General features: G+C 36.3%; 1 protein-coding gene across 1 annotated transcript in view; it reads left to right on the top strand.

The window, feature by feature from the left end:
• The first annotated feature begins 18,278 nt into the window (after positions 1 to 18,278).
• LOC116000523 (probable histone H2A variant 3) overlaps positions 18,279 to 18,713 on the top strand; it is a 3,870-nt gene continuing 3,435 nt past the window's right edge. Inside the window, exon 1 of the mRNA XM_031240613.1 lies at positions 18,279 to 18,535. Coding sequence (XP_031096473.1) covers positions 18,416 to 18,535 — 120 coding nt within the window. The 5' untranslated portion in view covers positions 18,279 to 18,415. The remainder of the gene's footprint in view (positions 18,536 to 18,713) is intronic.

The following is an 18,713-nucleotide window of genomic DNA, read 5'->3' on the forward strand; positions in this document are numbered from 1 at the left end:
GGAAACAAAACCGGATGAAAACATGCAACAGAGCAGATCTAGGAAGAACGTGGCGTGAAGACAAATTAAAGTCACAGATGGCGATGCCATAGCCATACGCTGCCCGTGCATAATGCACATGCACAGCTTGTCCTCCGCACAAACACATCATGTCTGTGCCATGCCGGTGCAACCGCACGGGCAGTGGCACGCCCGTGTGATGCACATGCGCCGAAATACTAGAGAAATACTGATAAGTTCTTATTTGTTTATATTTTTCTCTCATTCACTAAGTCATTTTGCTTTTAGATCATTCCAAATTTCATGAGAATTAGTGCTTATTTGTGTTATTTTGCAAAGAGTATGAGTTGGAAAGCATTGGGAGCAAAGACGAGGATTTTCATGCATTTTGGATGCATTTGGGGTCAATGGGAGTCAAGGAGAAGCTATGGAGATGGGTGCAATACTTTCAAGGGAGCCTAAGAGTTTTATTTTCAATGGTATTGGTCATTTGGGCAAGCTAAAACAAAAGTGAAGCAAAAGGTCAAGGTGTTGAAATTCTTGCACTGAACATCGACGTCTTAGTGATTGGACGATATCTCGGCCTATAAATATCCAAATTGAGTGATTCTTGTGTCATTGGAACGAAGACTCAAAGGGCTATAACTCTCAACAATATCAAGATCCCCAATATGCTTCATATGGTAAATACTCCCAATATTCACATGACTACAATCCACCTCAATATCCTTACCCACCACAAGATTACTCTCCAAATCCATACCATCACCCATTCATTACACACCATACCCCCAAGACACTCAACCTCCATATGATTACATCCATTAACCAAGTGTTGGGAGGTATGAATTAGATGAGGAAACTTTGGTGTTGGCTAGGCGTTGGGGAGTCACTATTGTACCCGATGATTACATTGAGGATAATGGATATCCCATGAGACCAAGTGAGGAAGAATATGACAATAATCAATGTGAACATCAAGAGCCATTCTATCAAGAACCTCCACAAGCAAGCCAACCTATTGATGAGGAGATGAGGTCCATGATGAATAACATAATTATTCAAATGAACATGTTACAAGTTCAATTGGATGATCTTAAAGCTCAAGAAAAAGGCTTGACAACTCAAGAATCTATTCAAAGTTCATTTCCTTATGAAGATGTTATACAAGAGTTGTTTAAGCCAAGTGAAGGTGGTGATGAAGGGGAGAATGAGGACGAAGATGATGATGATGATGAGAAAGTGGATGAGGAAATTAAAATGGAAACTTTGAATTGGGAAGAAAGCGTAGAGTTGCAAGGGAATGGTGACAAGGTGCAACTTGAAGATGGTCCAAGTGAAGACGTGCTCAAGAATGCTGAAATTGATGAAATTTGTGGTACAAATGAGGAATGCCCTTCAATGGATGACATTTCCTTGGGTGAGAACTTTAGAATAATTTGGGAACCGAGAGGTGTCAATAGCCTTAAGAGTTTTGGCCCACATTGGCCTATGTTTGAATCAATGGATTCCCACTTCTTATTGGTGTATGAGAAAGACTCAAGACTCTCCTTACTTGCCAATGAAAAGGAAAGTCAAGAAAAGAAAAGAAGTGGAGGCCAAGGAAATGATCAAGCTTTTGAGTATTATCAAGACCTGAGGTTTAGAAAGAAGACATCATTTGATTTATGGGTAAAAAATGGATTTGAGGAAGGGATATTCTTGAAGATTGATTTGTATGAGCATAGTGTCTTAAACTTTAGAGTGGTGGACTTGTGCATAAAGGAATTTGTTGATGGCCACCATTTGAAGCACTATCTAGAAGACAAGTTTGCTGGGAAGGAGGGAATGTTCTTTCCCCGTTCTCTTGAATGATGAACAAAATTGAGGTTTAGTCGAGCTAGCGACGTTAAACTTAGCGCTTCATGGGAGGCACCCCATGTTATCTTTCATTTTATTGCATTTTATTTTTTTTCTTTATTTTTCTTTATACTTTTATTTTTGATATATCATGCTTTCACTTGTGCTTTCATGTGAGTATTCTCTTGACTCTAGGAATGACACTAAGGAGTTTGCTCAATTCCAAGAAGGCTTCATGATGATTCTTTGGAAAAAGAATATTCATTAGGGGAGTCTCATCTACCTTCTCTACTCTCTTTAATTGTAAATAGTGTTTTACTTGGTGTAGATAGTAGATATTGTGTTCATTATGCTTATTGTGCTACCCTTTTCCCCCTTATGCTTTATTTTCTTTCACATCGATGACAATGTAATTTCTAAGTGTGGTGGAACACAAAAGTTGGGTAATTTTTGAAAATTTTTGAAACCTTGCTTGGATGACTCATTGTGCATAATATTTGGTAAATTACATTTCCTTGATTGAAATTGTGATCGCTCCCTCTTTGTTGGTTGGTGGTTTATTTTAGTGGAACTTGTTGCAACTCAACTTGTGATTGATGAGCCAAGTGGTTACATGATTGATCTATTCCCTTGCCAATAGTCTTGTTAACCACTTAATAATTGAATCAATTCTTAATCTAGTGCGTTGTGCATTGCTAGTGAAGGCTTGTGTGAGATTCCAGTAATGGTTGTTTTGCTAGAACTTGCCTCATTACCCTCCAAGTGAAGTCTAAGATTTACATGTTTTGAAATGATTTAGGCCATTTTTGTTAGCCCTAGCCTTTTAGCCTACCATTTTAACATATGTTTACCTCTAGTTATCCCCGTTAAGCCTTTTGTTTGTTTAATAAGCACTTGTCCCCTCATTGTGATTGTTTTTATTTGTGTTAACCCTCATCATTTAACCTTTAACCCTTAGCCAAAAATATTTTCCTCCACCCTTGAGAGAATATAACACTTGTTCTTTTGCTTAGAAGAGATCTTATTTGGAGCTTGTTTCGTTAGCAATTCTCTTGATAATTTTGTCTAAGTGTGGGGGGGGGGGGTATTGAGAATAAGTTGTTTGTTGATTTGAAAGGACAAGAAAATGAAAAAGATGATGTTGAGAAAATTGAGAAAAAGTATTGGAAAAAATGATAATGAAATTCAGACTCGTTGAGTCTAAGTTCTAAAATTTGTAAGCAACTTCCAATTAATGAAACTAATTACTAGTTTCATTGAAGGTTATCTAAAGAGATCTAGAACTAGTGCAGCGTATAGTTCTATTGAAAGGCAAAGTAAGAATAACGAAAACATTAAAATAACAAGGACATACACAGGCAATTGATAACCCAGTTCAGAACCTCAGTTCCTACGTTTGGGGGGCATCACTCTGGTTGCCCAACTCTTCACTGATCAACAATATTAAATGTACCACCAATTACAGTTGTATCTCACACGGCAACTCAAGAAATTCATCATCGTTCCTTCTAGAGTTTAGCCCTGAAGAGTTGACAAGAACGCGATCTCCCGATCTTCTTGAATTGAGGCTCCCCTTCAATAGTAGCACCGACGGCTTTCCAGAGTGAATACTTGCCCAGGAATTCTCATAGAGAAAGTGTATCTTGTGTCGAAGGTAAGCTTTGTCAAGATCTCTCTTAAGCCCTTACAAAGATTGCTTTGCTGATTGTTCTTTGTAAATTTTCTCCAAACATTCATGAATAAGGGTTGGCTCTTATTTATCCTTTTTAGTATCTTGAAATGATTGTAGCTCCAATAACTAACTCTGAACATCTTCTCCATTCTGGTGCAGATACTTGTTCAATAAGTTGTATCTGTTGTTTCCAATATCTTCCAGTCTTCTGAACTACTCCCTGTACTATACAGATGTCTTATTCTAAGAGTACATATAGACCAACTATGTTTGAACTATCTACTAAACTAATGGCATATTGACATGAAACTTAGTACAATTTAGGGAGTTCATAAAAATACTTGTTTTAACACTTTTATTAACAATCTCCCCCTTTGTATCAAGTTTCTTGGCAATTTACAGCACAACCTTCTAATGTATCAGAGATAGTTCAAAAACACATTCAAAACAAGATAGAGTGTCCATGCGTAATCAATGTTATCAAGTTCGAGTTCAGAACATAAAGATGATCATTTCATCGAAAAAAAATAAACTTGACAAACTAAGACCTTATTACAAAAAGTGAATTGCTTAACACATGCTGAATAAAGATGATATCTTCCAGCACTTGGGGGTCTTCAAAAAAAAACTTCCTTCCGAGCTTCAACTAACACATAGAATCCGGTCAAAGTAACACATCAAATCAAGTAACCAATGATTAGAAGGTTTGTCCTACTCCCCCTATTGCTAGGAACTTGTGAATCTGTAGCCACAAGACTCTTATCAGGACCAAGTAGGAAAGCAAACCCAGATTTTGAAACAGAATCACTCAGATTCTAAAGACACATCCTCTTGGCTGGTCAAGGCAATCTCAGTATCAGGTGGGTTGCCAGCAGGTGCTACAGAAGGTTCAGTAGATTGTTCAGCAGATGCAGCAGTCATCTCTTGGTCTCTTAGTCTCAATTGTTCACGCAGTTGCATTTCAACTGCTCTCTTTTCAAAAAGAATTTGGATGATAGTGTTGAGATCCTTGATGATTCTGTCTAAGTGCTGCGCTGTGAGTCTACTTGTATATGGAGCATCAACATTTAGAGTTGGGGCTGAACTGCTTCCATGTTCTGGAAAAATATCAAGCACATGTGATCCCTGCTTGAGTCTAGCATCAATCAGTCTGACTTTGAGAACATCCATAGGTTCATTTGCTTCTGGCCTGAATCCTTGTGTATGCGGACCCCATAGATTGTACATGGAAAGGGTAGTTTCACTTTGCTTTCTTTGGTAGCTGGTTTCCTGAAAGTGGCCACATGTTTAAAGATTAAGTCACCAAGATCAACAGGAATACCTTTTCCAATTCTGTAAATCAGATTGGCCATTTGCAGATTCAGTCCTCCTTTGTGTTCACCTGACATCCAGTTAGTCATAGCAATCTTGTGCAGTAGTGCATACTTTGTTGTCAGTGATTTTGCTGGAAGCATGTTTGTCTCAATCGGCCAATAACTGTATGTTCCACCCGTGATGACCTTTGCGATTGTGTTTGCACCCAGAATAGGATCCTCAATGTCACTTGCATCACTGCCCAGATACATGTTTATGATGGAGGGGGTAAAATTGTAGGCTTTTCCTCAGAGCCACACACGCCCATATTGGGTTGATCCTGCTTCTTTAAGGGTCATCATAAGATTGGCATAGAATTCCTTGATGGCAATAGGTGGGTAACTTTTCAGGCTTGTGACCGATCTCATCAGGTTTATCTTCTCAAACACTGGTATAAGTTGGCACTGAGATTTGAATTTTTCAACATCCAGGAATCTTTCACTCAGAATCTTTCTTTTATTTGTGGAATCCCATCTTGCTACAAACTCTTCTGAGAGAAATTGAGGTTTGATAGTTTCAAGTGGCACAACAACAGACACATCTGGCTGGCTTTCAGCGACTGGTGCTTGTTCTGAGGTGGTCGGGACACTCTTCCTTCTTTTCTTCTGACTAGTGGTTTCTTGTGAGACATTTGGCTCAACAGTTGTTTGCTTCCTCTTGGATGTTCTGACAGGAGATGGGGTTTCCTTTGTGCAGCAATTGATGATGATCTGGTTTATTGCCTTGGAGCAGGAGCTGTGAAGACCTGGATCTTCTGAACTGGATTAGTATCAACTTGTTCTTCTGGCATTTTCTTCTTCCCTTTGGCTTTCTCCTTGATTTTTCCTTACTTGGGACAGAGGCAGGTTGTCTTCTTCATCTGCTTTATATGAAACCTGTGTTTCTTGGACATTTCCTGCTTCATATTCAACTTCAAAGTCCAGTGGGTCTAGTTCTAGTTTTGGATTAGGATTAGCTGGTGTAATCTCAGGGTTTTGTTCATGAGGAGGTTCAGACACAGTTTCAGTAGTGTGTGACTCTTCAAACAGGATGGGTTGAGATTTTTCTATGTTCTTTTGGTTAGGTTCTGCAATTTCTAGTGATTGTGTTGGAAGTAATGACAGAACAAGACTTTGTGAAGGTTCTTCAGTTTGAGGAATGGTGATAGGGACAAACAGTCGATTTGCAAGGGATGTAGACTTTCTATGCTCATTCAAGATATTAAACAAATCAAGTTTAGAGAACATTGAAGCAAGTGGTTCTAGCTGGTGTAGACCATACATGACAGCAGATATGGGGTTAGTATCAGCAGACAAAAAAGAGCTCATATCATGAACAGAGGGATTTTCAGGTAAATCATCAACAGGTTCTTGTTTCACAGATATTAAAGGCAAGGGTTTTTCAACAACAGGATTTTCCGATTTATTTTCATCCTCAGTATCCGAGAGAACAATTATTTCCTGAAACATTTATTGATATAAGCACAAAGCACAATATTGTTCATAAACCCACATATATTATACATAAGGCAAATAGTGGACAAGGGTTTTCAGAATAAACCTCAGGAGCCTTTGCTTTGGACGATTCGCTAGTTTCGGCTGCAAGTGGCTTGAGGAATCCTTTCAGGTAATCGAGCTATTCTGCTCTGGAGTACCAGGACCAAATGGGTTTTCCACCGGGAGGCTTTATCTTGTTGTTGATGATCATTACCATCTCCCATGAGGCTTGATGTTGAACTTCCGTTGGATACCTGTTAGTGAGTCTTGCGAAATCAAAGTATTTCGTTTCATCTTGATCCATTGTTACTCGTAAACTTGAAGTTTCGAGCGTTTGTAAGGATATTATGAAATAGGTAAAGCAAATGTGAATATCTGAGATGTAGAGAGAGAAAGAGATTTGGGAGATCTTTTATTTCCTTTTTTTGCAACTGATTTTTCAAGAACACAAAGGTTGTATGGTAGCTAGTTTCTTCGGGTTACGTGGTGAAGTGTGATAGTCGTGAAAGACGTGCTGATTAACGGTTGTCCTTTCTGTAATTAATGTTGTGGCAACTGCTCAGATTAGTACGTTGTCCCTTTATTTTGTATTTATCTATTGTTTATGTGTGCTTGTTCTACCTTGTTGTCATTTGTTTAGCTTCTTGTTGATTTCCTTGTGCTAGTGCCTAGTTTTGTGATTGCATATTGCGTGCCATAACCCCCAATCCTCAGTGGAATGGCATTTCACACCCGTACACTCACCATCACTCATTTTTGCTGCACATCAAATACTATAAATAGATGTTTTTCTCCTTTTGCATAAAAAGAGCGGCCAACCAACCACATTCTTTAACAATAGCGAAATTATCTTCAACCTTTTCACCAAGATGACGGTTCGCTTCATTGTGGTTGATCACCTTCTTCTCATAATCTTTTTGATGGCTAAGTTTCTGCTTGCCTTTCCCTTGATTATGGTGGAAGTAGTTGTTTACACTACAATAATCCTCAAACCATGTAGTGATCACATAGCCACTGGATCTTTCGTGGCTGTTAGCCGATCTACTTGATTTCAATAGGCATTAATTGCATGCCACCAATCACTAGTCTACAGGTTCGTGAACCAAAGTTCTCCGGAGCAGTAGAACACCATCGTGTGATTTTACGACTTCCACGGAAACATTATTTCTAATGTTGCTGTAACACCCCAATTTTCAACAACACCCCAATTTTCAACTCTTACATTAATTACAAATCAATAATAATACATTGCGGAAGCTTACATCTTATAGGCAGAAAACTGGGTGCTACCGCCACACCTAGAGTGAATTCTATCACCTCTTTGACAAACTCCACTCTAAGTGCACAGGCTAAACTTACAACATTAACAACAATCCCTGTCTACATCAAAGAGTAGACCCCAACCTCAACTTCCATCCTATTCAGAGCTCATCGGGCTACAGGAACCCACCCTATATAACATCTGTTATCAGAAAACACATTGAAGTGTAGTTAGCACGACGGCTAAGTAAGGATATCCATGGGTTATTCAAAACTAAATAAAGGTTTTGTAAAAATTGTTACATAGGAAACCCTATACCTTACTCATCGGCAAAGATTCTATCTGCAACAGTTATAAATAGCAACTTGCATACATTATGAGTAAAATTCAATAACGTCTCATATCATTTTCCCTCTTGACAAGGTCATTTGGTAATCATTTACATACCCAATAATATATTGTTAAACAATTAAGCATACTAGTAAGTAGTAGAAAACATAAATCACACATCTTGCTTGTAATCACCTTAGTAGAAAAACCTTTCCCTCATAATGAAATTTTCATCACTTTTCACTCTTCAACTTTCCCTCATAATGAAATTTTCATCACTTTTCACTCTTCAAAGAGTGAGATCACCCACAACCTTTGGGTACTTAATTACTTGTCACATCTTTCTTTCCTGTAGCTACGGCGTAACTACATTCACATTTCAAAATTCCTCTTAGTCCTAGATAGAAAGTGAGTGTGAGGCCTCAGAGTATCCTTTCTCCACTTTTGACTGACCACTTGGATCGTTCAACTCGGGTTCAGTGGTCATCGCCCGGTCTAATACTGATCCCCTGGACTTATAGGAGCGTTAGAATGATTCCTAGCTAGTCTCACTAGGTTCATAAGAACGACTCCTACCCGAAAATAGAGTTACTATACTTAAGTGTGCACACCCCCGCAGGAGACCCTTTTCCTTCCGGGTGATATAGTACTCGGCGAATAGACTTCGCCCACAGTATGAACTGGTCATACAATAACATAACCACCATACGGGAAGGCACTTTAAGCTCTCTATCCCGTAGGCTACAAGACAAGGTCCTTCACCACTTTTACTAGAACTAAGGTTTGAAAACATTTTTCCACCTTTTCCCTTTTCTTGCTTTGAAAATATTTTGGACATACTTGAGTCAATTCCAATACTCGGAAATTAATTCTCCTTTTAACCCAATTCAAAAATTCTCCTTTTCTTTTTCAAAACATTTGGATGATCCACTAACATCCCTTCACAAAAGTAATTCAAGTGTAACTACTCTACACTTTCAACTCCACATTTATCACATAAGTCTCACATTTGACACATACATCTAAATGCATATAACATATACATTTCCCAACCTTAACATAGGCATAATACACAAAATACATTTACTCTTTACATGTACATAATACCACCTCCTTATAAGAAAATTTCAGCTTGGCGCAGTCCGAAAGATTGAGCCGGTAAAAATAATTCCCGAACTCTTTTTCACTTGAAATTTTTATGGTAGAACCCCAACTCATAGTACTTGATGTCCATAAAAAGTTTTGATTATTTTGATCCGCGAATAAACACAGAAAATTCCATTTTTGCCCTTGGCAGTGTGCTGTCCAGAATTTTTCTCTCTGGACCAGTTTTGGAAAAAAATTCGAAAACCATACTTATACTACTCCGATCATTATGAAATTTTATATGCAGGTTCTACACTTATTGAACTACATATCTGAAGAAAATAGGATCAAAATACCTTACCAAATTTTCCCAATAAATCTCGGAAGTTACTGCCAGAAATCTATCTGGATTTTCAATATTTTCACAAGTATAAGCCTATATGGACATAAATACAACATATACATGCATATATTAGCTATGAACATGTACACAAAAACTACCAAAAATTCAAAGAGTAATTTCTTGAACCATCTAAGAGTTCCTCAAGTTAAACACATAATTTTCACATAACACATAGATTTCATGTACACCAATCAACCACAATTCACAACCTAGCTATCAATTATCTAGTTTCAAATAACCTCAACCAAATAAAGGGATTCCTTACCTCCTTGAGAGTATATTAACACCGTAGGATGAATTTTGGATCTTTTCCCCCAATTTACTCAAAATCCTAAGATCAAAATCAACACCATAACAACAAATATTAAGAACTTAAGCTTAGATTCATGCTCTAGGAGGAAAAACAAAGCTTTCCACCGAATAAAATCGAAGTTTTACCGAATAGTTTGACACTTGTGAAGAAACTTGGCTATGGAAGCAAGCTTTAATGGAGGAAAAATGGTGAACAAGATGAAGATGATCACACTTTCTCTCTCTCTCTTTGATTTCGGCAATTTGAAGGGAAATGGAAAAAAAATTAAAGACAAAGCTTATATATTATATGAGGGAGCTTGTAGGATAAGCCACATTATTTGGATCNACCTTTCCCTCATAATGAAATTTTCATCACTTTTCACTCTTCAAAGAGTGAGATCACCCACAACCTTTGGGTACTTAATTACTTGTCACATCTTTCTTTCCTGTAGCTACGGCGTAACTACATTCACATTTCAAAATTCCTCTTAGTCCTAGATAGAAAGTGAGTGTGAGGCCTCAGAGTATCCTTTCTCCACTTTTGACTGACCACTTGGATCGTTCAACTCGGGTTCAGTGGTCATCGCCCGGTCTAATACTGATCCCCTGGACTTATAGGAGCGTTAGAATGATTCCTAGCTAGTCTCACTAGGTTCATAAGAACGACTCCTACCCGAAAATAGAGTTACTATACTTAAGTGTGCACACCCCCGCAGGAGACCCTTTTCCTTCCGGGTGATATAGTACTCGGCGAATAGACTTCGCCCACAGTATGAACTGGTCATACAATAACATAACCACCATACGGGAAGGCACTTTAAGCTCTCTATCCCGTAGGCTACAAGACAAGGTCCTTCACCACTTTTACTAGAACTAAGGTTTGAAAACATTTTTCCACCTTTTCCCTTTTCTTGCTTTGAAAATATTTTGGACATACTTGAGTCAATTCCAATACTCGGAAATTAATTCTCCTTTTAACCCAATTCAAAAATTCTCCTTTTCTTTTTCAAAACATTTGGATGATCCACTAACATCCCTTCACAAAAGTAATTCAAGTGTAACTACTCTACACTTTCAACTCCACATTTATCACATAAGTCTCACATTTGACACATACATCTAAATGCATATAACATATACATTTCCCAACCTTAACATAGGCATAATACACAAAATACATTTACTCTTTACATGTACATAATACCACCTCCTTATAAGAAAATTTCAGCTTGGCGCAGTCCGAAAGATTGAGCCGGTAAAAATAATTCCCGAACTCTTTTTCACTTGAAATTTTTATGGTAGAACCCCAACTCATAGTACTTGATGTCCATAAAAAGTTTTGATTATTTTGATCCGCGAATAAACACAGAAAATTCCATTTTTGCCCTTGGCAGTGTGCTGTCCAGAATTTTTCTCTCTGGACCAGTTTTGGAAAAAAATTCGAAAACCATACTTATACTACTCCGATCATTATGAAATTTTATATGCAGGTTCTACACTTATTGAACTACATATCTGAAGAAAATAGGATCAAAATACCTTACCAAATTTTCCCAATAAATCTCGGAAGTTACTGCCAGAAATCTATCTGGATTTTCAATATTTTCACAAGTATAAGCCTATATGGACATAAATACAACATATACATGCATATATTAGCTATGAACATGTACACAAAAACTACCAAAAATTCAAAGAGTAATTTCTTGAACCATCTAAGAGTTCCTCAAGTTAAACACATAATTTTCACATAACACATAGATTTCATGTACACCAATCAACCACAATTCACAACCTAGCTATCAATTATCTAGTTTCAAATAACCTCAACCAAATAAAGGGATTCCTTACCTCCTTGAGAGTATATTAACACCGTAGGATGAATTTTGGATCTTTTCCCCCAATTTACTCAAAATCCTAAGATCAAAATCAACACCATAACAACAAATATTAAGAACTTAAGCTTAGATTCATGCTCTAGGAGGAAAAACAAAGCTTTCCACCGAATAAAATCGAAGTTTTACCGAATAGTTTGACACTTGTGAAGAAACTTGGCTATGGAAGCAAGCTTTAATGGAGGAAAAATGGTGAACAAGATGAAGATGATCACACTTTCTCTCTCTCTCTTTGATTTCGGCAATTTGAAGGGAAATGGAAAAAAAATTAAAGACAAAGCTTATATATTATATGAGGGAGCTTGTAGGATAAGCCACATTATTTGGATCATCTTCAAGAATTAATTAAATAATAACATGTGGCTAGAAATGGTGACAAGTGTCAAAATCTTATGGTAACTCAAGAAAAATATCTTCAATCGGACTGTTCGGGGTTAAAACAGATGAATTCTTGGTAGAAAATAATTTAATTCCAATAATTTTTGGAACCAAAAATTTACTCCAGACTGAGACTCAAAATTGGGCTAGGTTCGGTACACCGCGAAATTTCGCGATGTACGATCAAAAATAAATTTTTGCTGCTATGGGCTAATTTAATTAAATAGGAAATTCCAGAATAATAGTATGGTGTCTAAAAATCCATTTCCTAGGACAAACGGGTCCGAATACTAGCTCCTAAAATTTTTACGGTTCGTGACCGGGACGTACGATCGCAGCTTAATAACAACTATACTCACTTATAAAAATTCTTTTGAAATATCTAAAGATCATAACTTATGAATGTCAACGCCTTAGGATAAAATAATAATGTTAGGAAAATACGGGGTATTACAGTTGCCAACATTTACCGGATTAACGGTATCTAAATGTGAACCACAAGGATCATTCACGATTCCACCACTCGTGGAATCCATCGACTTATTCATCAAAATTACTCAGTTTTAAGATTGTTGGAGATGAACAAGTCGATTTTCCACAAAATAATATATATATATATATATATATATATATATATATATATATATATATATATATATATATATAAACATACTAATATATATATAATTCGAACCACAATATATATATAATAAAAAATACATGCAACACAAATAATGGGATATATTTTACGTAAAAAGATCCCAATACTACTAGTACGAAACTAGTACAAGGATTTAATTTTATAGAAAAAATTAATCCCACCACAATTTAGTTGAAACCAATACAGTATATATATACAAAATATATAAAGGGATTTAAAGCTTAAAACATAATCCCACGTACCAAGAAATAGATAGGAAGAAACGAAGGATTCAAGTCGAGTATGCACTCTCTCCTTAAAATTGATTACTCACCTCCCGGGGGTGCTAGGAGCGTTGTGCTGTCGGTTTCCCAGGATGAAATGAATCAATGATACTACGTTTGAGCACTCAAACAGTAGTACCTTCGGCGAACTAGATCAAAGGCTTTGAACACAAGCTAGTTTAGAGAGAATGAGCAGAGTTTTGAGAAGATACAGGATAAAGCTAATAGAGAGAAAAACATAATATTCTTTTAGCTTCTACATGGTCAACGTTGGTTTCCTAGGGTTTAAACCACACTGCCCAAACACTAGGAATATATAGGGGATGCTTTGAATGTTTAACATTCATGGCTCTAATTAATCCAATTAATATTTGGATTATAACATTTGAAATTGTCATACTTATTATCGAAATAATATCAACGGTTATGAAAATAATTTTCAATTAATTCGTACAGACTACAATGACCGTGTTAAAAAATATTTGAATGACTGAGAATTTCGTAGCATCCGAAGTTCAACCTTCTGGAAACTATGGAGAATTGCACAAAACTGCACCTCTCGCTGGTGAAAATTAAGCACCTTTCGCAGGTGCAAATTAAGCACCTTTCGTAGGTGCAAAACCATCACTACTACAAAAATATCTTTCAACGTCTGTTATTTTGGACATACGATGTCGGTTTTTTTCGACGTAGTTCCAGCAAACGTTATAAATAAATTATACGACGTCGTATATTATTTTTAATTTTTTAAATAAGTACATACGACGTCGGTTTTGTGAAAAAACCGACGTCGTATGTCTTTTTTATTTTTTAATTAAAATGAGATACGACGTCGAATTTTTAAAAACAACTGACGCCTTATCTCATTTTATTTTTTTAAAATAGAGATATGGCGTCGATTTTTACAAAATACGACATCGTATCTCGTTTTAATTTAAAAAAAAAAACTGTAAAAAGCAGCGAGTCGTATCGACAATAATTCTCCATAGCGAACTGCATTTCCTTGGGCATAACAGTGACCCTCTTAGCGTGAATAGCACAGAGATTTCCCTGATGATTTTTCAAGCCCTGCAATAGCGCCTATCTGGAACGGAACCCTCTATAGCGAACGGAAGCCCCGCAACAGCGCCTTAGCCTCAGCCGCCTCAGGTTCGTATCAGAAGCTCTGGAACGGAAGCATTTGGATCAGAAGCTCAGTCGACTTGAAGAATGGAACGGAAGCTTTCGGAAACGGTGGCGGAGCAGACTTCCTGGTGGCAACGGTGGGGATGGGCTGGGCAGCTGGTTCCGTCGGAAACGGTGGCGGAGCAAACTTTCACCTCTTGAGATTCTTACTGTGGCGGAGCAGACTTGGCATTTGGATCAGAAACGGAAGCTGCTTCCGTGGAGCGAACGGTTGGCGAGCTGGCGAAGCTTCCAGTTTGGATCGGAAAACATATGTTGGGCTGGGCAGTTTGGTGGAAGCAGCTAGCGAGAAGGGATATACGAATGGTAAATTACAAAATTAGGAACATATGTTGTGTTGAATTAGGAAACTGAGATCGAGTGGAGAGTGTTTCAACATTTGCGAATGATGAATTAAAATGGATTTGTTTAGCAATAAACTAGAGTGGAGAGTGTTTTATAAGGAATTTAGGGCTAGGCGGGATTTTGAAAATTTCAGAGGTGGTTTGAAATTCGGGGATTTTGACTCTAGTTTGGCCTATAGAATCGACGTCGTATGTTTTAAATATTTTTTTTAAAAAAAAAAAATTAAAAACATACGACGTTGGTTCTACATAGAACCGACGTCGTATGTCTTAATATTTAAAAAAAAATTACGACGTCGATTTTTGCTATAAATCGACGTCGTAAATAATATATATTATTTTTGCTTTATTTTATTGACATATAACGTCGATTTGTCAAAAATCACAAATCGATATTGATTGGGCGACATAGTATCTTTTTTTATAGTAGTGTATGCACATCTGACAGGTGCAAAACCAGCACCTCTCGCAGGTGCAATAACCAAGCACCTCTCGCAGGTGCAATAACCAAGCACCTACGGTGCTACTGCCCAAGGCAGTTAAAAGGGAACCATTAAGTGCTTAATTAAGCGCTTAATAGCACATTAAGGTGCAAATTTAATTAGCATTTTCTAGTGCTGATTCCAATTGCATTCTCCGAACTTGCTACACAATTAGTAATACAAATTTGACTTCTCCCAAATAGGTTCACTTTGAGAATCAATTTCTCATTCACCTATTACACATTTTGAACGTACAATATATTAATAGCTTCGTCCTATTATGAAGAACCCGAATCCATTTTGACCCGACTCAAATCGGTAGTGGACTCCACAAATATTTGTACCACAAAATATCCACTCAAAATTAGCCATTTTAGCTAAAATTTCAACATTCTTCACATTACTATTTTGCTCCTACGTTCCCCGATGTGTCTTTGGGTTCTTGCCTTGTGCCCTAATGCTTCGTTTTTTCCCAAGATTAACCTCCTTTCATGCTTGCTTGGACCATTACTCGATCATATCTTCCTTCAATAAAAAAATACATCAAATTATGCATTTTCACCTTCTTATACCTATCATTTGTGCAAAAAACAAGCATATGTGAAGCACAAATATAAGTTATTTCATGGCTTATCATACAACCTATTAAAGAAGCATATACGCGAGGCTCAAAAAGACAGAGAAATATATATGTTGGAATCTGTAAAATTATATCTTGAGGGCTATGATACAAAGGGGGGAAAATAGAAAAAGGCAGAGCTTGGAGGTGAGAAATAGAAAACTCTTTCAGTAAGTATAACAATATATCGTTTGCCAAGTATTTTTTTTTTTTATTTACTAATAATGAGTTTTGTCATTTGTGTGCAGAAAATTATTTGGCAAACAATATATTGTTGAGAATTCGGAAAGAGGTATATGTACCTAGATTCTAATGGGAGTTATGGAATAAGCATGAAATAAGCACTCGAGTGTCTGTTGGTTGATCTCGGAGCGTTGATATTCCCTGGATAAATAACAACGCATCAAGATGAGCCTTATAGAGTTTTTCCTCATCTTGGAGGATAGGTCAAATGTAAAGACAAAAACAGACTCCATTAGTCAACAATAAGGATAAATAGCAGAAATAGCAAAGAAGAATAGAAAATAACCGATGGTAGAATTGTTCACCATTAGGAGAATATTTATAGTGCGACTTCAATATTATTATTTGAAGATCCCGTAAAATAATCACGCGTGAATAATAGAAATAAGTATGATTTTGCAGATTATGAGGACGGTTATGGAGCGATTTATTTGTCAAATAATTGTCTGCACAAATAATTAGCATGCATGAATATTTGTAATCGCATGTTTCATGTATAATTGTATTAAGGTTAGGAAAGTATTTATACTGTAATTTTAATCAATATTATTATTTGAAGATTCTGTAAAATAATAAGTAGAATTGTATTACGGATAAGAAAGTATATGCACTGTAATTTAATCTTATGTAACAATCCTCACAGCAACCTCACATCAAAACGGCATAGTTATAGCTTGGGTGGTAGTTTGGGCGGGAAGTTACAAAAGTAGGATTTTGTTTTTTTTTTATTTTCTTTCCAAAAGGTTGAATCTGCAACCCGACAAACGTTGAACACAAAGGCTCCCTGTGACCAACTGAGTTGCCTAAGCGGGCGAATTTTGTTTTTATTAGTAGTATAGATAGATGTGTTGTACTTATACACTTTTACCCTTCTATGTTATATCTCATGACTTGTTTTTCTAAAATTGACCAATTTACATATAACTAAATTTTTAGACAAATATTTTGATACACCTTACTTTGAGGCTACTATGTCACAGAAGGAAATAATTGAGGCAATTATATGAACATCGATTTATTTATTTATTTATTTTTTCAATTAACTGATATAATCAAAATACCATTCTTTCTAATTTTTAGTACAATTTTTTTTAATATTGATTTTTATTCAACTTAAATATTTTTATTTATTTTATAGTGTATAATTCAATTATTTCATTATAAAAATAATAAAAAATTTAAGCAAATGAGTTTGTTACCAAACTCCAAAAGTAATAAAAAAAAAAAGAAAGAAAAAAAAGAAACAAGTTTGATTTCAAAATAAAGAAAACAAAGGCAAAAAACAACAAAAGGGAAAATGGTAAAATGAATCAACTATAGATGAAAAAACAATTAAACTTTTGATGCAAAAGTCAAATTAGATATCTCTAACTCATTATTTTGATGCCAATGAATCAATAGCTGGTTATTCGTAGGTGACCAAAAATTTTATAAATTTTGAATTTTAATTTAAATAAATTAATATTAAAAAGCCAAGCACCTTGTGCTCATATGACATGTAGTGACTCTCTCATATGGAGATCGAGCCTCAATGAAGGCGATATTAACTTTTTGTGCTTCAATAAATAAGGATATACTATAATGTAATAGGTCAGTTGTATTAAAAAATAAAAATAAAAATTTGAATTAGACGGAGAAGCCAATAAACTATTATTTTTAAAAATTTTATTTGTTTAAAAAGTTTGCCATGTAAGCTATTTTACCCTTCTATCTTGACTTTATTGGTCAATTAATTTAAATGTATCAATTTAACAAGTTAATCAATTGACATATTTAATTAAAACTTTTTATAATTTAAGAATTTAATTACTTTTTCGCTTATAGTCCGCTGGCTTATTTGAGTTTTTTAAAAGATAACGTGTTGGGCTTTGGAGGGGTGCTAAGAGATGATATGGGTGTTTTTCTTGCCGCAAAGAGTATGCATGTTACGTTCAAGGATTGTATGGGGTGAAGGAGGCAGAGGCACTGAGCATTAGAGAAGCTTTAAGTTGGCTAAAAAATACAGGCATGGGTAATGTGGATGTGGACTCGCTCTTGGTGGTTAATGCTATTTCCGATTCTTCTTTTCTTTCTACTTTTAGATTATTAATTGATGATATTAATGAACTAGCATCTATGATTGATGATGTTGAGTTTCGTTTTGTTAAGCGATCTGCGAATCGTGCCGCTCACACTACTGCTAGGGAGGCCGTTTCTGTGACAGGTTGTGGAGAGTGACTTGATACACCTCCTAGTTTCCTTGTAAATTGTTTGGCGGATGATTTAATGAATTAATTTCTTGATTTAAAAAAAAATAAAAAATAAAAAAAAAATAAAAATAAAAATTTCAATTACCAGGCAGCCAATCAGCGTAGTTTTACTTTCCTACCCCTACGCAGTGGCAGGCAGAGAGAGCTAATCACAATGGGTGTAGGCGCGTAATAACAAGCGATATCCAATGGCATATCCGTCATTAAATCTCTATAAATACCCCAACGCTAATCTCTGCACTTTTTCTTTTATCTGGTAGCCTATTGCCCTTCTCTCCGCTCGATCCTTCTCTCTCTCTCTCTCATCGCTCTGCTACTGCGCAAAATCGAAACCCTCCTCTCCATTCATCTCTTTTAAATCGGGAGAAATTTAGGCGGGAAAGATGTCGGGAAAAGGAGCTAAGGGTTTGATTATGGGGAAAACCTCAGCTGCTGCGGCCAACAAAGACAAAGACAAGGACAAGAAGAAACCCACCTCGCGCTCCTCTCGTGCTGGTCTCCAGGTTCATCTTCTTCCTCCAACTTCTCTCTCTTTACGTGTCTGTGAATGTCTGTCTATATATGTATCTGCTTAAACCGACGCCTTTATTCGCTTTGTCCGAGACTAGTGTTTGGTATACTCTTAAATTCATAACTTTACAGCGTAAGTTTGTGTCTGTTTTTTTTTTTTTTTTTTTTTTA

The sequence above is a fragment of the Ipomoea triloba genome, chromosome 12, assembly GCF_003576645.1.
Source record: "Ipomoea triloba cultivar NCNSP0323 chromosome 12, ASM357664v1".
Classification (NCBI taxonomy): Eukaryota; Viridiplantae; Streptophyta; class Magnoliopsida; order Solanales; family Convolvulaceae; genus Ipomoea; species Ipomoea triloba.